The 24,298-nt window shown below is 43.9% G+C and overlaps 2 protein-coding genes across 8 annotated transcripts in view; one reads left to right on the plus strand and one right to left on the minus strand.

Annotated features, from left to right (window-relative positions):
• Positions 1-15,479, plus strand: part of LOC127006598 (protein Wnt-4-like) — a 60,204-nt gene extending 44,725 nt beyond the window's left edge. The window contains exons 4-7 of the mRNA XM_050876679.1: positions 8,466-8,572; positions 12,155-12,304; positions 13,285-13,487; positions 14,336-15,479. Coding sequence (XP_050732636.1) covers positions 8,466-8,572; positions 12,155-12,304; positions 13,285-13,487; positions 14,336-14,606 — 731 coding nt within the window. The 3' untranslated portion in view covers positions 14,607-15,479. The remainder of the gene's footprint in view (positions 1-8,465; positions 8,573-12,154; positions 12,305-13,284; positions 13,488-14,335) is intronic.
• A 3,320-nt stretch (positions 15,480-18,799) lies between these two features.
• The window catches only part of LOC127006599 (protein transport protein Sec16A-like), a 57,948-nt gene continuing 52,449 nt past the window's right edge, over positions 18,800-24,298 (minus strand). For all 7 annotated transcript variants that reach the window (XM_050876685.1, XM_050876682.1, XM_050876684.1 and 4 more), the window contains one exon: positions 18,800-21,303. In XM_050876685.1, coding sequence (XP_050732642.1) covers positions 21,136-21,303 — 168 coding nt within the window. In that variant the 3' untranslated portion in view covers positions 18,800-21,135. The remainder of the gene's footprint in view (positions 21,304-24,298) is intronic.

A 24,298-nucleotide genomic window follows, 5' to 3' on the forward strand; every position in this document is an offset into this window, starting at 1 on the left:
GTGCGTCTGACCTCTCCTCTCTCTCTCTCTCTCTCTCTCTCTCTCTCTCTCTCTCTCTCTCTCTCTCTCTCTCTCTCTCTCTCTCTCTCTCTCTCTCTCTCTCCGCCTCAGGCCAACACTCATCACTCACGCAGTTCAGAGTTTTGCAATTAAACGCGAGAACTGGCGTGATATGCAACGAGGGGGGCCGCGGGCAATGAGGGGAGGGGGAGGAGGAGGAGGAGGAGGAGGAGGAGGCGGAGGAGGTATTGAAAGGGTAATTATGACGAGAGGGGAAAGGGAGGAAAGGAAGAGGACAGAAGAGACAAATATGGGAATGGAAGAAAAGGAAAGGGAAAAGAGGAGGAGGAGTTACAGAAGAGGTATTTATGACGAGAAAAGGGGAAATGGAGGAAGGGAAGAGGACAGAGGAAGGGAAAAAGAGGGAGTGATAAAGAGGAGGAGGAGGAGGAGGAAAGGTATGGAAGGGGTAATTAGAATGAGAAAGGAGAAAGGGAGGAAAATAGGACAGAGGAAAGTGGAATAGCAAGGAGTGGAAAAGCAGACAGAAGAAGAAAAAGAAATAGTAGAAGGAGGAAGAGAAGGAAGACGAGAAGGTACAGAAGAGATAAATAAGAGATAAATAAGGGGAAAGGGAGTAAAGAAAGAGAACTGAGAAAAGGGGAAAAAAATGGAGTGGAAAAGGGAAGACGAAATAGGAGTAGGAAAAATAGAAGGAAGAAAATAATAAGGAAGAAAACCTATAAAGAACAAAAAAAGGGGGAATAGGTACCGAGCGAGGAAAGGAAGAGGCGAATAAAAAGGAATGAGGAAAAATAGATATAATAAAAGGGAAAAGTTAAAGATATATAAAAAAAAGAAAACTAAAAATAAGAATAAACTGAACCAGGAAGAGGATCAAGTGGAGGAGGAGGAGGAGGAGGAGGAGGAGGAGGAGGAGGGAAATCTGTGAGAGGGATAACACCTGAGGAGGGAAAAATCAAGGCTCACCTCACCTGGTCGTCTGTCTGTTGTCAAGGTAACCATCTCTCTCTCTCTCTCTCTCTCTCTCTCTCTCTCTCTCTCTCTCTCTCTGGAAGCATGTCATCATCCTCTTCCTTTTTTTTCCTCTTCCTCCTCCTCCTTCTAGTTGCCATGGACACGCCACCGGTTGCCATAGTCACACACACACACACACACACACACACACACACACACACACACACACACACACACACACACACACTTCCTATTTCAAAGCAAGGAAAGGTGAGAACTGAACTCTCTCTCAAACACACACACACACACACACACACACACACACACACACACACTCACCATGCACGCCACGCCCTCAGAAGCACTCTTGTTGGCGGTTTTCTTTGAGGAGTCAGACTACTACTACTACTATTACCACTACTACAACTATTACCTCTATTACTACTCCCTATCTATCTATCTACCTATCTATTTATCTACTACTTTATAAATATTGCAGTTACCTTCAAAATCATTCAAAGTTGTCATTAAATCATTAAAAATATCATCACTACTATTATTGCAATCATCACTATACTATCACAACCACTAACACTATTTTCAACATTAAAAAAAATCACTCATGTTTTTTTCGAGTACCATATCTATCATTATTATTATTTCAACAATCATCATCATCACTTGTAACCAGACGAAAGAGAAAGACCTGCAGAATAACACACACACACACACACACACACACACACACACACACACACACACACACACACACACACACACACACACACACACATACCACAGTTAATGTCCAATTGAATCTTGCTCTTCAGACCCTTCCACTCATCCCCCGGCCCATCAGAGTTTATTTCCACTCATTCCTCATCCACCTCTATCAGGCCTTCACTTTTTTCTTCATTCACCCCTCCACATTTCATCCACATTCGTTCTTTCTTCTCCTTCTTCCTCCTCTTCACATTTCATCCACATTCGTTATTTCTTCTCCTTCATTCTTCTCGTCACATTTCATCCACATTCGTTCTTTCTTCACCTTCATCCTCCTCTCCACATTTCATCCACATTCGTTCTTTCATCACTTTCATCCACCCCTTCACATTTCATCCACATTCCTTCTTTCTTCCCCTTCATCATCCTCTTCACATTTCATCCACATTCGTTCTTTCTTCACCTTCATCCTCGTCTCCACATTTCATCCACATCTGTCTATAGGCGGTGTTGGCTATGCAAGAAGCGGCCACCCGGAGAACTGTCAAAGAGGTACCTGCTTATCCTAGTAAACTCGGCTCTTTTATCTATTTCGGGATTTCTGAATACAAGTTAGTGATTGGTGTCAAATGTTTATAATCGGTACCTGCTGGTCGGAAAAAATATTATACTTATCACACTTGTTACACTTATCTTCCCTCCTCCTCCACTTTAACCTCCTCCCTCTCCTCCCTTCCATTCCCTTCATGGCCTCCACTACTCCTCTCCTCCCCTCCCCTCCTCCTCCTCCTCCTCCTCCACCCCATCCACTTTTCTTTATAGTGACAATCATGAGATGGATTCCTGGAGAGTTTTGATGCTGTCTTGAGTGATGGAGTGAGTGTCTCTCTCTCTCTCTCTCTCTCTCTCTCTCTCTCTCTCTCTCTCTCTCTCTCTCTCTCTCTCTCTCTCTCTCTCTCTCTCTCTCTCTCTCTCTTGATTATTGCAGGTGTTCCAATCAGAAATGCTATCTGGTACACACACACACACACACACACACACACACACACCTGCACCCTCATTAACCTGTTCCCCCGGCCATTAACACGCCGGCGCGGCACAAACAGGTCCGTCGCTTGGGCATTCCCGCGCCGTGTGTCCTTCTGACGTGAAACAGTACGGGAGGTTAATCGATTCTTTATGGTCACCGCGGCGCTGGACTCGGAGATGCGGCCATGAGAACGAGGAACTGAACCGCGGGCTGGACTCGAAGATGCGGCCATGAGAACGAGGAACTGAATGGAAACTAAACTATACCCAACGCAGTGGATCTCGTATGTACAACCCAGAGAACGTATAACTGAATGTACACTTATGCTCACTTTTTAAGAACCAAAACAGCTGATCACACATATACGACCATGAGAACAAGGATATGAATGGAAACTAAACTATACCCAACGCAGTGGATCTCGTATGTACAACCCAGAGAACGTATAACTGAATGTACACTTACTTATGCTCACTTTTTAAGAACCAAAACAGCTGATCACACATATACGACCATGAGAACGAGGATATGAATGGAAACTAAACTATACCCAACGCAGTGGATCTCGTATGTACAACCCAGAGAACGTAGAACTGAGTGTACACTTACTTATGCTCACTTTTTAAGAACCAAAACAGCTGATCACACATATACGACCATGAGAACAAGGATATGAATGGAAACTAAACTATACCCAACGCAGTGGATCTCGTATGTACAACCCAGAGAACGTAGAACTGAGTGTACACTTACTTATGCTCACTTTTTAAGAACCAAAACAGCTGATCACACATATACGACCATGAGAACGAGGATATGAATGGAAACTAAACTATACCCAACGCAGTGGATCTCGTATGTACAACCCAGAGAACGTATAACTGAATGTACACTTACTTATGCTCACTTTTTAAGAACCAAAACAGCTGATCACACATATACGACCATGAGAACGAGGATATGAATGGAAACTAAACTATACCCAACGCAGTGGATCTCGTATGTACAACCCAGAGAACGTAGAACTGAATGTACACTTACTTACGCTCACTTTTTAAGAACCAAAACAGCTGATCACACATATATGACCATGAGAACGAGGAACTGAACGGGCTCTAAACTAATCCCTAAAGAACTAATGCAGCTGTTCTTACATATACAACCTGGCTCCGGTCATATTCCTCCCTGGACATTAACCCCTCCAAACACATCCTCCCCCCCGTAACAAATTCCCCCTGGACATATTCCCCTCCAGACATATTCCCCCTCTGAACGGACACACTCACCTTAAAGAACCAAAGCAGCTGATTTCACATAAACAACACAGAAAACGTGGAACTGAATGGAAATGAAACTATACCCTACAGAACCAACGCACCTGCTCTCACATATCGTCACCCTCGTAAACAAACCCCTCTTTCGGCCACCTCTTTGGATTCTTTTTAGGAGTAGCGAGTAGCGGGCTTTTTTTATTATTGTTTCCTTTTTTTGTGCCCTTGAGCTGTCTCCTTTGTTGTAAAAAAAAAAACGTCTAGATCATTTTTTCCAAGATTTCCAGATTTTAGACTAATCAATCTTTCGTCATGTGGTGAACTTTTTGGTATTTTTCTTTTTTTTTACGTTTGGGTTATAGCGCTTGTAGACCCCAGCCTGTTATTGGGGCAGGTAAGAGTTACTTTTTTTATAGTGGCGCCATTCTTGCTTGGCTCATGCTATCCCCCGGAGCTCCACTTGATCCTTTTAAGAGAGTTTCGCTACATAGAGTTCGGGTTGGGAGGCGGTCATCAAGAGAGCATGTGGGTAGTCTTAGGTCACACGGCGATGACTGAAAATGGTCAGCTTGTGGAGGGGGCGGGACTCACCACTCAGCCACCGCCTCCTGGTATGGGTGCCTTTACCATTCTGGGGTGTAAGAGTATAGTATGATAATTAATAAAATGACACCTATTTAGTTTCCCGAAATGAAGGAAAAATGACTTATGCAGCTTGTTTTAGGTGACGATATACGACTCAGGGACAACGTATATAGAACAGGAAGAGTATAACGAGCGTGGTCACAAACGCCATCTTTATTAAGTTGGTACCAGACGTTTCGATAGTTGGTACCACGTTAATAAAGATGACGTTTGTGACCACGCTCGTTATACTCTTCCAGTTGAAGCTGAGGTTCCCTAAACACACACCCCTTTCTGATGTTCAAATTATATAGAACTGAACGGAAACTTAAATTCGCCCATATTCTCAAATATTGCGGGGCTACACACTAACATTTGGCTTTCGTGTATAAGTTGTGAGTTTTTCCGTGGGTAGTTGAGTGAGCCTAGTGATAGTGTGACAAGGCTTCGGTAGAGGTTATTGTGTTAGTATTTCCATGGTGGGTATAGTTTTATGAGCCCAGTGATAGTGTGACAAGGCTAGTGGGTAGCTGAGTGAGCCTAGTGATAGTGTGACAAGGCTTCGGTAGAGGTTATTGTGTTAGTATTTCCATGGTGGGTATAGTTTTATGAGCCCAGTGATAGTGTGACAAGGCTGGTGGGTAGTTGAGTGAGCCTAGTGATAGTGTGACAAGGCTTCGGTAGAGGTGATTGTGTTAGTACCTTCATGGAGGGTAATTTTATGACCCTAGTAATAGTTTGACATGCCTTCTGCACCATGAACGTGAAAAATACTCATGGGAGCCCGCCTTATACCTTTTGTGACCTTTGGAAATATATGTTGTGAGAGCCCGGAGTGTCTGAGACTACGGGATGACACTGCACTATAGATCTTGACGCAGGTGATCTCGCATACGCATCGCAACCGTCTGCTGGTCACGTACTGAGCCTGACTTATTGGTGACTTCTCTTCCCTTCAGATTCTATGATAAAACAATATGCAATGATATGCAATTTATTTTCATTTTCTTTTGATAGATGTATAAATAGAGATAAATAGATAAATAGCGAGAGAGAGAGAGAGAGAGAGAGAGAGAGAGAGAGAGAGAGAGAGAGAGAGAGAGAGAGAGAGAGAGAGAGAGAGAGAGAGAGAGAGAGAGAGAGAGAGAGAGAGAGAGAGAGAGAGAGAGAGAGAGAGAGAGAGAGAGAGAGAGAGAGAGAGAGAGAGAGAGAGAGAGAGAGAGAGAGAGAGAGAGAGAGAGAGAGAGAAGCAAAGAGGAAACCAAAAATAGCCTAAGGAGATGTCATGCCTGGTTCCAGCTCTCGCTCTGAGTGGGATGGGTAAGGGTGAGGGATGGGTCAGTGTGAGGGGCGGGCCTACAGGTAAGGGACACAGAGGAACACAGGTAAGGATACAGGTCAGGTATAGATAGGAGAGATGGTAGGTAAGGAAAATAGTGGGGAGGTCACACGTAAGGGGGATAGAAGAAAGGGTACGTATGGGAGACAGGACAAAAGTAAGGTCACAGGTAAAGTATAGGTACGGGGGATTGAAGAAAGATTTAAAGGTCAGGGACATGTAGGAGTCCACAGGTAAGGTCACAGGTAGAGGATAGCTAAAGGAGATGGAAGACTAAGGGGAAGGTAAGGGAGATAGAGGGTAAAAGGTAAGACTACAGGTAAAATATAGGTAACGAGAGACGGAAAGGGAGGGGAAGGTAAGGGTGCTAGAAGAGGACACGTAAAATAACAGATGAAGGATAGGTAAGGAAGATGGAAGGATAAGTGAGGGGAGGGTAAGGGAGAGAGAAGGGGTATTGGTAAGACTACAGGTAAAGTATAGGTAACGAGAGACGGAAAGGGAGGGGAAGGTAAGGGTGCTAGAAGAGGACACATAGGATAACAGATGAAGGATAGGTAAGGAAGATTGAAGGATAAGTGAGGGGAAGGTAAGGGAGACAGAGGGTAAAAGGTAAGACTACAGGTAAAATACAGATAAGGGAGATGGAAGGATAAGTGAGGGGGAAGGTAAGGGAGACAGATAGGTAAGGCTACAGGTAAAATACAGGTAAGGGAGATGGAAGAGTTTTAAAGGTAAGGGAGATACATAGGAATACATAGGAAGAACAGACACCAGAAGATAGAATAGCCCACAAGTAAAACTACAGGTAAAGCAAAGGTAGGAAGATGGAAGGGAAGTCTATAGGTAAAGAAGATAAAGGGGATCCAAAGGTGAAGTACAGGTAGAGGAAAGGAAGGCAGGGGTGCACAGGTAGGTTCGCAGGTGAGGTCTACAGGTGTGTGGGTGGCCGAGGTCCAGGTGGTGAGGCGGACTTTAATGACTCTATTAATTAGTCGAGGAGCCAGCCGCTGACCGACCGACCAAGGGGGGGGGGGAGAGAGAGAGAGAGAGAGAGAGAGAGAGAGAGAGAGAGAGAGAGAGAGAGAGAGAGAGAGAGAGAGAGAGAGAGAGAGAGAGAGAGAGAACGAGGAGAAAGAAATGGAAAAGGAAGAGGAGGAAGAAGGAAAGGAAAAGAAAAGGAGGAGGAGGAGGAAAAGTCAGACAGTCAGTAGTTAGTCAGTCAGTCAGTCAGTCACTCAGTCACTCAGTCAGGCAGTCAGTCAGTCAGTAAGAAATCAGTCAGTTTGTCCGTTACTTATCCAGTCAGGCAATCAGTCAGTCAGTCAGTCAGTCAGTCAGTCAGTAATTCAGTTGTTCAGACAGTCAGTCAGTCAATCACCCAATCAGTCATCCATCCACTCATCCTATGTCAGCCAAGCAGAAACAGAAAGAGTAGTCAGTCAGTCAGTCATCCAGTCAGTAAGCTAGTCATCCACTCAGCCACTCAGTAAGCCACCCAGTCACTCACTCATCCACTCACCCTCTCATCCAGCCAGTCAGCCACGCCACGCCTCCTCGGGTTGTGATTGGTCGTCTGTGCCCCCGGGAGGTGTGAGGGGCCAATAGGGGGACGGCACATGACCCCGTGGCCCGGCGGGGGAGGGGGGGGGCGTGCCATTGTGGGGTCATGGGGGGGAGGGGGCGGAGGGGGGAGGGTGGTGAGGGTGATGAATGGTGCTACGGCCACCCACCACTGAGAGAGAGAGAGAGAGAGAGAGAGAGAGAGAGTGGTATTAATGTGTTCTGTTCCATCTTTGTCTTCTTTTTTTTTCTCTCTCTCCACCTCCTTCTTTATCTCTTCTACTTATTCTTCCTCCTTCTCTTCTTCTCTCTTCTCTTCCTTCTATTCTCTATTCTCCTTTTTTCGTTTATTTCTCCTTCCTCCTTCTCTTCTTCTTTCTTTTCCTCCTTCTATTCTATTCTCCTTTTTTTTCGTTTATTTCTTCTCCTCCTTCTCTTCCTCCTCCTCCTCCTCCTTCTCTTTGGTCCACCTCCTCTTAACAATATCTCACTCTCTTCCTTTTCTCTCTCCCTCCTCTTCGTGACAACCTTTCATTCCTCCTCCTAACGGCCTTTTAATTCCTCCTCCTCCTCCTCCTCCTCCTCCTCCTAGCATACTCATCATCATCCTTCTAATGGTCTCTCAATCCATCTCATCTTCCTCCCGACACACTTCCTCCTGCTCCTCCTGACACCTCTTCCTCCTCCTTCTCTTCCTCCTCCTTCAACGCCCTCTTATCCTCCTCCTCCTTCAGACACCCTCTCTTTTTTCCTCCTCCTCCTCCTCCTCCTCCTGACACCCTCTCCTTTTCCTTCTCCTTCTGACACCCTCTTCCTCAGGCAACTCCTCCTCCCCCCCCCCCTCTTCCTCCTCCTCCTCCTGACACCCTCTTCCTCAGGCAACTCCTCCTCTTCCTCCTCCTCCTCCTCCTCCTAACGCCTTCTTCTCCTCCTCCAGGGTTCAGCGAGAGCGCCTTCGCCCACGCCATCACCGCCGCCGGTGTGACGCACAGTGTGGCCCGCGCATGCGCAGCGGGGCGCCTCTACAACTGTTCCTGCGGCATGGTGAGTGTGGTGGCCCTGCCCCTACCTGCCTAGTCACCTGCCCCTAATTAGGACACCCCAGGGGCGCCCCACCACTAGGGAAGGGGCGGCCCAAGGGTGCTGTGTCAGTTGTGGTCACCCTGGTCACCCTGCCCTCAGACCTGCAGCTCCGGGTCGCTCTAAATAACCTGCTGGACCTGTTGTCGTCCTGTACAGCTTGACGATGTTGTTGTGGTCCTGCCTCCCCCCCCTCCCCTTCTCCTATTCTTTACTCTGAGTGGTTCTAAGTAACTTTTAAATGTCGTTAGTGCCAGTTCTGGTCTTGTACAGGTCACTTTTTTCTTTTCTTTTTATACAGTAAAGGAGGCAGCTAACAGAACACCTATCCTCCCGAAATTGACTTCTCTTTCGGCCACCTCTTTTGATTCTTTTTTGTAGGAGCAGCGAGTAGAGGGCTTTTTTATTATTGTTTCCTTATTGTGTGCCCTTGAGCTGTCTCCTTTGTTGTAAAAAAAAATAAAGCTCGAAGACAAAACAAAGGGTAAAACAAAGCCCGCTGGCAATGTTCCTGGAAATAGTTGAGAGAGCAGCAGAAAGAGGGTTAAAATCGGAAGGAGAGGTGTCTTAATACTACCCTCTGGCATGCGTTTAATAAAGTTGTTCTGTCAGTCAGTTTGTCCGTCACTTATTTAGTCACTCAGTCAGTCAGTCAGTCAATAAGTCAGTCAATAAGTCAGTTGTTCAGTCAGTCAGTCACCCATCCAATCAGTCATCCATCCACTCATCCTATGTCAGCCAAGCAGAAACAGAAAGAGTGGTCAGTCAGTCAGTCAGTCAGTTATTCAGTCAGTCAGTCATCCACTCAGCCACTCAGAAAGCGTAATTAGACGATCTTAAAACAACATACGTCAATCATTCCTTTATTCAATACATGTTTGGAGCCCCTGCAAACAGTGACCTCAAGCGGCTCTATGCATCGTCTGTTTTAACCCTTCCGTGGCCGTCGGTCTGTGTATCTCGGCGGGGCTAGTGTTGCTGCTCTCCCCCTCACTCCCCGCCCCGCGAAGCCGTGTAACTCGCGATAAAACGACTGATAACTAGGATTTCCTCTCCTCGTCTTCCCTCCTGCAGCTACCGGGAACTTCCTACAACTTGACGGACACTGAACTTAACTCAACTTACTCTACATATTCCTGGCAAACTTATTATAACTTCCTATGTATATTTTACCATTATGCAGTTTACTCCCTTAACGTCTATTTACTTCCTCTAACTTACTGAACTTAACTCAACTTACTCTACATATTCCTGGGAAACTTATTATAACTTCCTATGTATTTTTTACCATTATGAAATTTACTCCCTTAACGTCCATTTACTTCCTATAACTTGACGTCTCCTATATCTATCCCTGTCAACTTCTTATTATAACTTCCAATATTTTTTTCCTCGTCTTTCATCCTGCAATTAACTCCTTACGTCCAATTATTTCCTTTAACTTGACGTTTCCTGAACTTCCTGTATAAAATCATGTCAAACTCCTTATTGTGACTTCCTATATATTTCTTTTTGTTCCTCCTCCATCCTGCAACTTTACCTATATTTTAACTTTCTATAACTTGAAGTCTCCTGAACTTCCTCTATAAAATCACGTCAAACTCCTTAATATGACTTCCTATATATTTCTTTTTTTTCCTCTACCTCCTCCATCCTGCAACTTTACCTATATTTTAACTTTCTATAACTTGAAGTCTCCTGAGCTTCCTATATAAAATCACGTCAAACTCCTTAATATGACTTCCTATATATTTCTTTTTTTTCCTCTACCTCCTCCATCCTGCAACTTTACCTATTATTTTAACTTTCTATAACTTGAAGTCTCCTGAACTTCCTCTATAAAATCATGTCAAACTCCTTAATATGACTTCCTATATATTTCTTTTTTTTCCTCTACCTCCTCCATCCTGCAACTTTACCTATATTTTAACTTTTTATAACTTGACGTCTCCTGAACTTTCTACGCAAATTCCTGTCAAACTTCTCATAATTTCTTACATATTCACTTTTTCCTCTTCTTCCATTCTGCGACTTCTCTACCTCAATTTTAACTGTCGAACTTCCAATATTAATGTCCTCTCAGACTTCCTGTACAGCTGTTTTACTTGACGTCTCTGAATATGTGACTTAACCATAGAGTAGAATGGGTTAAGTTAGGTTGAATTAGGTTAAGGGAGACGTGTTCTAGTTCCCCTTCCTCCTCGCCTCCCCTTTTCCCCCTTTCCAGCTCCCAGAAGCCATGTAACTCGAGATATGTCTGATAACTGGCATTTCCTTTCTTACTCTCCCATCCTGCACCTCCCTTCGAAACCCCTTTTCCGTACATGCTCCGCCCCTTTCAATTTTTCACCCCCTGTCTTCCCTTCCTCGCGCCGCCCCTCTCACCTCTCCTCCTCTCCCCATCCATCATGTCCCCCTCTACGCCTCGCCCACTAATAACTCACCTCCCATCCATTAAACAGCCTCCCCCGCCCTGCCCTTTTCACCTCCTCCACCCTCTCCTTCATTCCCCTTTCACGCCATTTCCCCATCGCCTCCCTTTCTGTCCCTTACTTCTTTCCCATGAGCAGCCCTTTTTGATTGTCATTTTTTCGGTGCATTTTTTCAGCTTTCTTATCTAACTCTCCTGTCCCTGCCAACCACTTTTTTTTCTTTTCTCATTCATCCATAACGTTTTCCCTCTCATCCGTCACGCTGTCACACTCATCCTTCACTCCTTCCTGTCTGATATCTTTTTTATTCACACTCAACCAGTTTTTCCTCTCATCCATCACGCTTTCCCACTCATCCTTCACTCCTTCCTGCCTCATATCTTTTTACACACTCACCCATTACGTTTTCCCTCTCATCCATCACGCTTTCACACTCATCCTTCACTCCTTCCTGCCTCATATCTTTTTACACACTCACCCATTACGTTTTCCCTCTCATCCATCACGGTTTCACACTCATCCTTCACTCCTCTCCACTCATCCTGCAGACCTCTCATCATTTATAGTCTCCTTTCTCTCCCCACTCATTTTTTTTTACGTTATTAAATCCTCATAGTTTTCCTTACCTAAAATGATCCTATATACCCCCTACCATTACCCCCCCTCCTTCCCACACTCCTGGCTTTCCTTCCCCCTCTCACTCATCTTCTAGCACTATTATTTACCTTTTATTCCCAAACTGATCCTCCAAACAATTTACCATTACTTTGTCTCTTCTCTCCATCTTCAACTCCATTACATGTTACAGATTGCCTTAAAAATTTGATTGGTTGATTGTTGGTTGAATAGTTGGTTGATTGGTTGGTATGTTGGTTGGTTGGTGTGTGTGTGTGTGTGTGTGTGTGTGTGTGTGTGTGTGTGTTGGTTGGTAAGTTGGTTGGTGCATGTGTTGGTTGGTAAGTTGGTTGGTGTGTTGGTTGTTTGGATGGTTGATTGGTTGGTTAGTTAATTGGATGGTTGGTTGGTTAGTTAATTGGTTTGTTATTTGGTTGGTTGGTTGGTTGGTTGGTTGATTGGTTAGTCCCTCCCCTCACCCCCTTCCTCCCGCCCCCAGGTGAGAGGCAAGCGGGCCTGGAAGTGGAGCGGCTGCCACGACAACACACGCTTCGGGGCGCGCTACTCCCGGAGGTTCCTGGACGCGAAGGAGCGGGCGCGGGACATGATCACCTTCACGCACCTCTACAACAACGAGGTGGGCAGGAAGGTGAGTACTACAAGCCCCGGTGATGGACAGGTTAATTGGGTCGGTATTCTTAAACGTTTCTGCCTCTCACGTCAACTATTTCCACAGGCCGAAAAGGGAATTAAACGGGTTCTCATGAGGGGGCGGGGGGGGGGGGTCACGTTCATTGTTACATACAGGAGCTTTATCACACTACCACAGGGTCATAAAACTACCTACGAAAAGGCCCATAACTCCTATGAAAGCCTTGCCAAATATTTGTGCTTGGGAGCCGAAATGTTTAAGGATATGGTATCAGGACACCTCTCCTCCCGAAATTGACCTCTCTTTCGGCCACCTCTTTTGATTCTTTTTATAGGAGCAGCGAGTAGCGGGCTTTTTTTATTATTGTTTCCTTTTTTTGTGCCCTTGAGCTGTCTCCTTTGCTGTAAAAAAAAATAGTGTCTTAGATGTGATACTATATAGTTGGAAGATGGTTGGAGTGAAGAGGACGGGGAATTTTAAGATGGTCCAGTCTCGCTTTCATTATTTTTTTTTCTTTTTGCTTAATGTCCCTTTGATACTTCTATAAAGTGTTTTCCGTACCCTTTTCAGCTTGTTTCATCTCCCAGTATCTAGTATTTCCGTTCCTTCCCCTACTTTTTACCTCCGTCTCCGTTCCTACGTACCCAAAGTCACTACCGTACCACACTCCAATATCCTACTATTCACATTCTCTTCTCATAATCCCCTTCACACCCAAAACGCACTCCATTTTGCGTTAAACTCACTCTACCTACCACCCCTTTCCCTCTCTTCTCCGTCGCTACGCACTTTCTTCCCCACACACTACACTCACTCTTAACTCAAGCACGAACCCTACGCCCCAGCACTCCGTCACGCACTTCACTATCACCCTTCACTCTCCAATCATTCCCCTCACACCCACACGCACTTTACTTCCCCTTTCCCCTCGTACTCCTTTCCCAACGCCCCTCCCCTCACACTCTCCCTCTCCCCAGGTGGTGCGGCGGAACAGGGAGGTGCGGTGCAAGTGTCACGGGATGTCCGGGTCCTGCGAGGTGCGGACCTGCTGGAAGGCCGCCCCGGACTTCCGCCGCGTCGGGGACATGCTCAAGGAGAAGTACGAGAAGGCCAAGTCCGCCGCCGCTGAGGTGTTCGGCAACGCGGCGAACACGGCCAAAAAGTACCGACCCGTCAGGAGGTGAGTCACGAGTCAGCCATGTTTTACCACGTCCTGTCATAGCCTTTTTCGTCCCTATTCTCATTTCTTGTCTCCTTCTGGTCCCGTCTTACTTCGCCCTACCCAGTCCGAAGCCAGTCATGATTTATCCTCTGTCCTGTCCTGGATTATTTCGTCCTTACTCTTCCTTGCGCTGAAGTGAGCTAGAACACAGTCAGTTTTTGTCCTCTACTGCCTGGTCTGCCTTGTCCCATCTCATCACTGTCCTACTTCACTAAAGTTTTTTTGTTTTCGGTTCTGTACACTGGTCTATTTCGTCCCTCTTCTACCTACGGTAAAGTGAGCTAGCAGTGCCATTTCTTGTCCCCTTCTGGCCTGTCTTGTCCTATTTCATCGCCATCCTACTTCGCCCTATCTTTCCCCGTCTTATCCTCAACTGCCATGCCCTGTCTTGTTCTGTCTTGGTTAATACCGTTTCTTTATTCTGCCTGAGACGACAATGGCCAGTTATATCGTATAATATATTACTCACTAGTATTCTCCTATATTATCCTGTCTTACCTGTTTTAGTGTATTTTCCCTATTCAGCCCGTAAAATTTGTCCCTTCACCGTATTCCTACCTAACCGTTCCAGATAGTTTAATTTATAATTCCTATATAGCCCATTCCATCCTGTAATCCTGTCCTGTCTTGCTTCTCTCCAACAAACCCTGCCTTCATCCAGCAGTAGAAGTAACAGTAGCAGTAGTATTAACAATAGTAGTAGTAATAGTGGTACTAGTAGTAGTAGTAGTAGTAGTAGTAGGAGGAGGAGGAGGAGGAGGAGGAAAAGGACCTTATAACAACATTAACAACCTCCCGTTCCACAGAGAAATCAGCCCAGATTCTCCGCTGCTCTTCGTCGAACGCTCGCCAACCTACTGCGACAACGACTCGCGGCTGGCGGTGGCGGGCACGACGGGGCGCCACTGCAACCACACCTCCACGGGCCCCGACTCGTGCGACACGCTGTGCTGCGGGCGCGGCTACGACCAGCGGCGGGAGGTGGTGACGCGCAAGTGTAACTGTCGGTTCAAGTGGTGCTGCAAGGTGACGTGTCTCGACTGCGCGGAGGAAAAGTGGATATCCGTGTGCAAGTAAAGCTGTTATTGAAGTATGACAGTTGAGGCGAAATGAAGTGGTAAAATTGGGTTCTTCACCGACATAAACGTTGATTTGATGACTTGTCTCGATTACTAACACGAAAACGAAGCGGATATCCAAGTGAAAGTGAGGCTTAGTGGAGCATGACGAGGTGAGTTTAAGTGGAGCGAAAAGAAGTGAGATTGGATTCTTCACCAACATAAAATTTGATGACATGTCTCGACTACTAAAACGAATAGTGGATATATTCATGTGGAAGAGAAGCCATTAGTGGAGTAAGAAATGGAGAGCTGAAGTGACATAAGATAAAGTGAAGCGAAGCGAAGTGGAATTGGATTATTCAACGACACTGACGTTTATATATTTGATGACGCGTCTCGACAGCTCTGAGGAAAAACGAATATCCAAATGTAAAAGAAACTTACATGGAGCATGGCGGAGAGAGATGAAGTGAAGCAAAGTGAAGTGAATCGGAAGTAATTCATCTGCAACACGAACATTTAATTGAGAATATTGTTGCTTTTGCTCCTACTGCTCTCGCTGCACTACTCTCACTAGACGCATGTATGTTATGTGCTGCTAAAACATTCAGTGCCATAGTAAAAAAAAAAATTAAATAAAACGCTCTAAACTATTAGAAAACAAGAAAAACATTTCAAAACAATGAGCAGCATGGAACATTAGAAAGACTAGCCGGAATGGTGTAATTCATCTGATGCGTGTCATAAATTTCCTCTTCTTGTGTGATTCAAAACAAGACTCGACATCAGCCGCGGAGTCTGAGCCAAGGTTTCCAGTTACTCCCGACGTGCTGATCACATAAAGGTATCCTGTATGTACATGATGAGAAACAAAATATATACTTCTGCAGAAAATTAACTGTGTTACAATACCCAAACGTGTGTTGATGACTGATCTTTTTTTATATTTCTTTAGGCTATAAGACGATACCACCGCATCATAAAACGAACTCTTCATGTCGCTATAGTCATTTCCAGCGACTCTTGACCGAAACGAATATCCTAACATTGGCAACGGATATATCGTGTCGTTTCCGACAGTTATAATTATGACGTTCTCTTGATATATTTTCACCCACAAGGGAAAACATCGAATCAAATATCCTTATCAACAACGTTGATTGATTGATTGATTGATAGTTTATTGTTGCAAGTAAAATGTTGTAACTGATTAAGAATAACTTGATAAATGAATGGCGCTGCTGTCCAATTCATGCTGTCACGATAAGGAGGGGTCGAGGGAGGGCATTGCTTTTGGCAGAGTTGCTGGTACGGACTGTACGTAGTTATTGAGGAAGAAAGAAAAAAATAGACGTTTTTATGAGTCTTTTCAAGCGTCAGTAAAACAGATCAACAAATACAAAGTAATATGTACAGGCTACACATAAATAATATATAAATTATCGACCCACACTCTACGACATGATACGCGGGAGAAAATGGGCCATGTCGCCGAGCACACTAATCAAACCAAATTTAAAACCATAAACAACAATCACCTACCCCCACCCCCTCGATGGCAACATACCCTGTGAATTTCCATGCCAAAAATTGCCAAACAACAACACGTTACCCGCGTTATGGCAAAAACAGTGTTTTCCCCTGTCACGGCACCCTTCACAAAGCTCTCCCACAGGTCAAGTTGGAGACGTCAAAGAAAATAAAGGTACGTAGCTTCTCTAAGCTTCAGTGACACCTGTGCTATCATGGTATTTTCTTTTCGTACTGCGTGTTGGGCCACATGTGGAGCACTGACGCAATGTACCAACAGTGGCCCAACTTGCCACACTGGAATATTTTACTTGCTGTTGGGAATTGGGTCAACAGTATAGCCTACCACTGTATTAGTACCGTGCCAGTATTTCATTGCCTACCTTATGAAACATCACTATAGCTCTTCATATATCTTTTCTACAAACGTTCAACAATCATGGAAACGCTTTCAAAATCCAATTCAAGGACTATTGTTGAAAATAGGGGATAATATTCACGAAAACGTAGCCTCCTTTGGCGGCGGCCGCGGTGACGAGACGGTGCTACCGCCGCAGCCGCAAAATAGCTCGCAGAGGGTTTAGAGTGGAGGAGCATATTTAAACAACTCCAACAGAGCTTTACGACCTGCTAACGGGGGGGCTTCGCCCCTCTCGACCCCCACTTCTAACCAGGGGGGGCTGCAACTCCCCTGGACCTGGACCTGGACCCCGCCCCTGTATATGCGACTTATATCTGCGAGGAGATATTTCTCGCCGCCGCAGCCGCCGCCAGAGGAGGCTGGGGTTTCGTGAATATTATTCCTTATTTTCAACAATAAATAGTCCTTGAATTGGATTTTGAAAGCGTTTCCGTGATTGTTGAACGTCTGTAGAAAAGATATATGAAGGGCTAGTGATGCTTCATAAGGTAGGCAATGAAATACTGGCACGGTACTAAAATGAATCTTTACCTGCAATTGATCTCCTTTTCGGCCTTTGGAAATTGTTAATGCGCGGGGTGGAAGCGTCTAAAAATACCGACCTCCACCTCAACCACTTCCATTATGGCGATCAGAATAAACTTAAACTAAGCCGCATGGAACAAATAAAACTGAGAAGCTTCAAAAAGTTCAAGCCTTACTTACCTATGCCCTGTAATGTAGGGAAACCACGTGGAGTTCATTCGTCACCATAATAAATGATACGGTTAATATGTAGGAGGAGTAGGCGTGGTCTTACTCATCATACAAAGAAGTGTCACAGCAAGGGCGAGGGTTGTCCACTTCTCAGCACGAGGAAAGGTGACCTGCGTGTGCCCTGACGGTGTGTCTCAGTGTTAGTCAGGTCGAGGACGTCTTCTCTAGGGCGGGGGAGGCTAAAGCAACGGGCTAAATACTCGAGCCAGATTTTTTAAACATCTCGGGCGCCCATTACGACTATTTCCCATGGCCAGAAAAGATTAGTAACTGGGTTTTCATGGGTGTTTTTTTCCATTCAAAATGCAGAAGTCGTGTAAAATTATCACCAGTATCACAAAACAGTCCATGGAAATCCCAGCATGAGAGGCTTTTCTAACAGACCAACTGAGGCGCCGATATGTTCAAAAATGTGGACCACTATCTTTGCGTTGGGCCTCCCGTCAGAGTTCCTCCACTCTTCTTTTGACCTGTTCCGCTTTGTATCGCTTCTTAGGTCCTCATTGGTACTTCTTTACACTTAGATACTTCACTACGCACACTTAGTTCACTACACACACTTAGTTACTTCGCTGTGTACACTTATACACTTCACCCTGCACTGAGCACTTTGCCCACACACTTTGCTTCTAATGTGTTCACTGTTGGTTCAGACCCGTACTCACAAACGCTTCGGGTCCTCCCTGCTCATATTTCTCATTGCCACGCTGCAGATTATTCATTCTCGAGGTATTTTGACGCTTGGGGTGAAGAGGTTTTGTTACACTATCACTAAGGCCATGAAACCGCCTCATAACTTGCACGAGCCTTGTCAAAGAGTTGAGCTGAAGCGCCGAAATGTGTGATTTGGACGCCATGTATATGTATAGGCTATCCCTTTCGCCGCGCCTTTCAAACACAGGCACACGCAGCCCCTCTTTCACTACCATACCGGCCATCCGCTGTAACTCAGCACACCTGTATCAAACATGCACACCTTTCCTAACCTGCCATCTGAGAGCCAGCGGCCAGTGAACCCTGATAAGTTAATTATAAATGAGAAATATGTCCATTGGAAAGTGTCTCATGCTTAGCCACTATTGGAATATGGCCTCTTGGTAATCAACATGGCCTGTGATATGAGTGCATCAAGAGGGGCTGCTGACGACCTTTTTGAGGCGGTAACATTTTGAACCAGCGGAACAAAGATTACATAAACCGTGTGACATCTGCAAGGTGTTATAGATTAGTATCCATTTCATGAGTACCAAAACAACTTACAAATCACTTGGGTATTATATATTTGAAAGCCTGAGCACTTCCAAAGCTTATGGTACATATAGCCCATGAAGTAATCTTGTAAAAACTGCAGCTGAACAATGGAGTATTCAGCTATCTCCACATCTATTTACCAGTATTTGTCAGCAATCAACTGAGTGTCATGTTGAAGCATATTCATAGTTGGAAGCAGTAATGTTCCAATGAATAAAAATACTAATCATCAGGATATTAATAGTCTGAAGTATGAAGGGAACCATCTATACTTTAATATATCAATATGTACACAAAACATATTAAATATACCCATACCAACCTTTAATAACTACTGTGAGGAGAGGAAGCACACTGGCCCAAGCTGGTCTATGTATGCAAACAACTCAAGAGGCTACACGCACAGGGGAAATGAACGGTACACGGCCGACCTACTCTTCAGCACCAGCTTCCCAGCCGGTGCTCCCCAGGTCCTCACCAGAATCATCAAGGTACACTTCTGGCTCCTGTGAGAGTTTATACATTTACGGGACAGTCCTATAGTCTCTTTGAATGGGAGTATAATGGGGTCGGGTGGGGGCGATAACAGTGTCAACCCAAGCTACAGAGGGTGCTGAGTGGGTGGCTTACAGGTATGTGAGGGGTGTGGTCACTGTGGTGCGGCCTGCCTCACAGCACGCCACTCATTACGCCACAGGAACTCACGATAAACTAGTATCACGAATCCCATATTATAAAACTCGTCTGAAGTTACTTTAAGGATAACTTTATTTTTTATGTATAAAATATGAAAGTCTCCCCCACCCAAGGAGAAGCACCTCACACCTGCCCTCCTGCAGCAGTGGTGGCAGCAGCAGCAGCAGCCATCCATTGCCAAAATATCACACACTATTGCCTCACTTTCTTTCAGCTGCAACAACCTTCCATGTTCCCAGGAAGCCATGGTAGGAAAAAAAAAGGCATCATGATGAACACAACAAAAGTTAAGAATGCATTCCATGAAAAAATCTCAATAAACTTTCAGTGATGAGTTGCATAGATATAAGCCAATTTTTTTTTGCTTCATCAGCACCTACTTTTCTCATCATTTCACATTTTCATCAATACCATCAGGAACTGTTGCTGGGGAGAGACAGGTCTGCACCCACAAGGGGCAGGAGCAAAACCACCCCTCTTTGTGACAGGTTTGCAGCACAGCAATGGACCAACACAATGAAAATAGTGTCCCAACAAACTTTACACTTCCCTTTCATCCTAGGTAAGACTTTTCAGTCTGATAACTTGAAGGACACTAATGATATCTGCACCCTCATTAAAATGCAACATGAATGCAATTAATTACAGCACAAGCATTGCATTTGCATCGGCTCTTGAAAACCTTTCACCAACCCTGACGTCAAGTGATGAAAACTAAGATCTTCCCTTACATACATTTCTGTGTAACAATATATTATAAAATTGCACTGTGGAACTTGTATCTTCCTATCACTACTAAACTATTTGAACAGAAAGTAAATGAAGTAGGTAAAACTACTGATTTTAACAAGGAACAAAAAAAGTGATTGAGGGCTCTGAGGGTGTGATGTGTGGTTCTCTCTCTTAACTAGAACTGTTACTAAATAAAAATTAATTAAAAACAGCTCAGTATACATAATGACCTGAACTTTCTCCCAAACACAGCAGATTACATGAATTCATTGCTTTACAGGAGGTTCACTAGGGTCAGGAGACGCAGCTACAACACACCCTCTGCCTCACAACACAATGAAAGGTGACGACCAACATAGATATACCTGACCTGACCTGACCTGACCTGACACAGGCCCAACACACTCAATCTGGCTTCCTTACATTCCTCAAGCCATAACCATCACAAGCAATAGTGCCAGTTCCCTTCCTCCACAACCAAACACTTTACAATGTGGAATAACATCATTATCTGAACTCTGCACTGTTAAGTCTACTGCATTTAAGAGGCTACGATTGGCCTGTGTATTTATGTTTGCTGGGTGCCGGTGTCTTTGCCTGAGGGGTGACTGAGGTGTGCACATTATTTCCTGCCGAAGGGCGGAGCCAAGCTGATACTGAGCAAGGAGTCATGTCTTCCCTTCTTGACACCCTCATCACAACTCAAAAATAATATTGATAATAACATTGAAAATAATAATAATAATAATAATAATAATAATAATAATAATAATAATAATAATAATAATAATAATAATAATAATAATAATAATATATTCATAATAATAACAATAATAATAATAAACATTGTATTCTCTCTTCATTTGTCCCTCTAAATTAAAATTCTAGTTCAATTTTCCAATGTATGATACACACTCACCTCCATATACACATATGTTGATATATATAGATAATGCTACAGGATAACTCTCAATACATCATTTTATCAGATTCATTGTTTTCCATTCACATATGTACTTTTTTTATCATCTATGCAATAAATATTTCAAATAATCTGGGTAGGAAAAAGTCAAATAAAACCTACAATAAACAGACATGGATCACAGTAAAACAAAAAGTAGTAATAAGGCCTGCTGAGCAAGGAAGGGCCATCCCTCCTCTATCGGTTGGCAGGGAAGGATCTCCTGCCGGGGCCGGCACGTCGTGCAGGGTTGGCAGGGCTGCTGGAGGGAGGCCTGAACTGGGAGGGGTCAAAGAACTGAGGCTGACCCATCGGCGGTGCCATCATGGGCACGGCACCCCCTGCCCCCTCCTCACTCAACATCCCCTATGGAGCAAGGAAAAAGTGTTCTTTTAGTGGAAGGATATAGCTCTATGTCTCTCCCTCTCAAACATACCTTCACATCATCACCCATTTAGCATCACTTTCCATGGGAAGGCTTAGCAAACACCAGAACAAAGCTGTGCAAGGGTGTTAATTTCACACACTGTTGTTTAGTTTCAAAAGAATCACATTTTAAGTAGATGAACCCCAAGCTAAGGTGAAAAAAAGTGCATTTCAAACCTAATATGTAATTAATTTACTAATATTTGTATCAGTGATTTAGTTCAACATCCACACTCAGACATCAGGCAAGAGTACATTCTTTATTCACTAACAGAAAATTCCACCAACTTTAGATGTGTTTTCAAATCATCATTCCTCAATCAGCTTTTAGCAAATACAGACTATAACTGTTACTTGTTTCTAATGTTCATTACCTTCTAATCTACAGCTTACTATAACTATGTTGATTATATCTAATCAATAACTACATTCCAAACTGTCACTTGAGTCTGCTGAGATCCACTACTCTGGTGGCTCTTCTAGGTACACTGAGATATGGCTGAGGTCATTATTTGCTTCCTGAGCCTGGCCTACACATCACCAAGTATTCTAATATGTGTTTCCTACAATTGAGCTCTTTCTTATAGCAGTTAGAGTTAGCCCAGCTTTAAGAATTATCAACTACCCTACAAGCTTTCTTATCATTAACTCGAACCATTCTACTTGTTTTAGTAAAAAATACATTGGAGTAAGTCTCAGTAAATCTGTTATCCATCATAGCGCCATTGTAAGTCCCTGACAAGACAAATGACTATGCCCTTGCCACCAGTGGTTCCACGGATTTCATGAGAAAAAGCAGAAAATAGTGATCAATACCACTCTGAAGGAGGATGTGATGTTAAAAATATTTATATTTCATTTAAATAGCCTTTCATCCATAACCTGATTACACCATAATATTCAAAAGACTTGTTTGAATAGGCTAAAATGCATTACTTCAGTACTGATTCAACAACAGCTGCAAATGCCACTAATATGTAAAGTGATCTAAATATTTAAGAAGTTCTTTCACTTATACTTCATAATTACTTAATTATATGTTTCCCATAGTTTTGATGAATATAACTAAGTTAATTATATAATTAGTGCTGACTAATGGTGTTAACCATAATGACCAAGCTTATACAAGTGAGTTGGCCAAATATTGCAGCAACATGCAGCTGTAGCAGCAGAACTTGAACTGTGATGCAGGTGATCACACTTGGGGAAAATCAGCGGGTCAGCCAGAGGCAAGAGCATGGTTGTGTAATCTAATGGGGGTTCCCATTATATATATATATATATATATATATATATATATATATATATATATATATATATATATATATATATATATATATATGCTTATAGTTATTGTCAATCCTGAAAAAATTCTTCACAAGCACACACACACTTTACAAGTTTAATACTAAGTGCACCAGACAAAACCCAAGGCAAGTAAGCAGCCAAGACATTCTCAAACAAAGGAAATTACTGCCTTGATGTTAAGAAACCAACAACATTGGTCTTGTTGCCTCCTAGCAAAACTGATTGCACATACAAATTGAATGCTTTTTTGACTACCGTATTTTGCAGCGTATAACGCGCACCTTTTTCATTTAAAAAATGCCAGAAAGTTACCACTGCGTGGTATACGCCGAAGGTACAAATTCCGCCGTAATTTTAAAGTTTGCGTGGGGTTTTATGGGTCATCGTGACTCCCAGGCTGCCACACGACTTCTCCGTGCCATTCTCAGTGAGTCGGCAAGGGTCTGGAACAACTGTCATTTCCAGTTGAGGTCTGAAGGAGGTCGGGGACAGTTGTCAAGACTGTCGTCAACAGTCTTGGCTTGTCTTGAGACAGTCACGACGACTGTCGGGGCCATTTTTCAAATTTTTACAGTTTCCTGTCGGCACAGTCGTCGGTGCCGACTACTTAAGAATAATGAGGGACTGTCGTGACGACAGTCTTCGCCTAATGAAGGACATTCATGACGACTGTCGGCTCAGAAATATTGGTTAATATTGCTGCCATCAGGAAATTTATATTTTCATTTTGCAATCACAAACACAACTTCTGGGCATGGTTGTTTCATTGGCACAAATTTGGGAGCCAGCACAGCACACACGCACTCGTGCTGCCTCTCTCTTGTGTTGAATGACACAACTAGGGTTGCCACCCTGAGGTCAGAAAAATGTGGAATGCAACATCTCACTCTCCAATACGGAATGATCCATATTTAAAGGAACGAGTGGCAACCCTAAAATTTCTCGAGCATGCAATGAGTGACAGCCACTGCACGCTGCTGGTGCAAAGACTATGCTGCTGATGGAGGCAAGAGGGAGGGGGGAGTGACATTACGTTGCGTATTTTACACGTATTTTAGGACAAACCTTGAGAAATTTTACGGACTGGTTTTGTGATTAACTGAAAAATGCGCTCACTACAGTTTTAAGTTACTGAATTTTATCTGCTTGACCATTCAGATAACAAAATACGGAACAAATGGCATTCCGTATTGGTTCAAAATGGAACGCTACATTTCATTCTCAAACACAGAGTGAGTCCGTATCTTAAGGAACGGGTGGCAACCCTAGAAGTAGATACAGCAGAGTCTCGGCCTATCACAGCCTATATACCCCAGGACCTTAAGACTGCTATTAAGGCAAGCGTATGGATAGCAGGCCGAAAAAAAAAATCGATAAAAAAATTTAAAATCTGAAATTGTTCGTGGGTCATGGCGAACCCTTTATGAGTATGCCTCCGAAGGTTTTCGGTAAAATTCCCAATGGTTCCTAAGTTATAAGTGGTTCCCCCCACCCCCATACCCACACTACAGATGTTTTGTTATTTGTAGAAAGTCGTACTAAAACATTTATATAAGAAAATCCAGCAAAGTTGGCATACATCTATTGATTTCTAGGAAAGTCTGGCAATCCTGGGTGAGTGTGAGAG

Source organism: Eriocheir sinensis, chromosome 33 (assembly GCF_024679095.1).
Source record: "Eriocheir sinensis breed Jianghai 21 chromosome 33, ASM2467909v1, whole genome shotgun sequence".
Taxonomy (NCBI): domain Eukaryota; kingdom Metazoa; phylum Arthropoda; class Malacostraca; order Decapoda; family Varunidae; genus Eriocheir; species Eriocheir sinensis.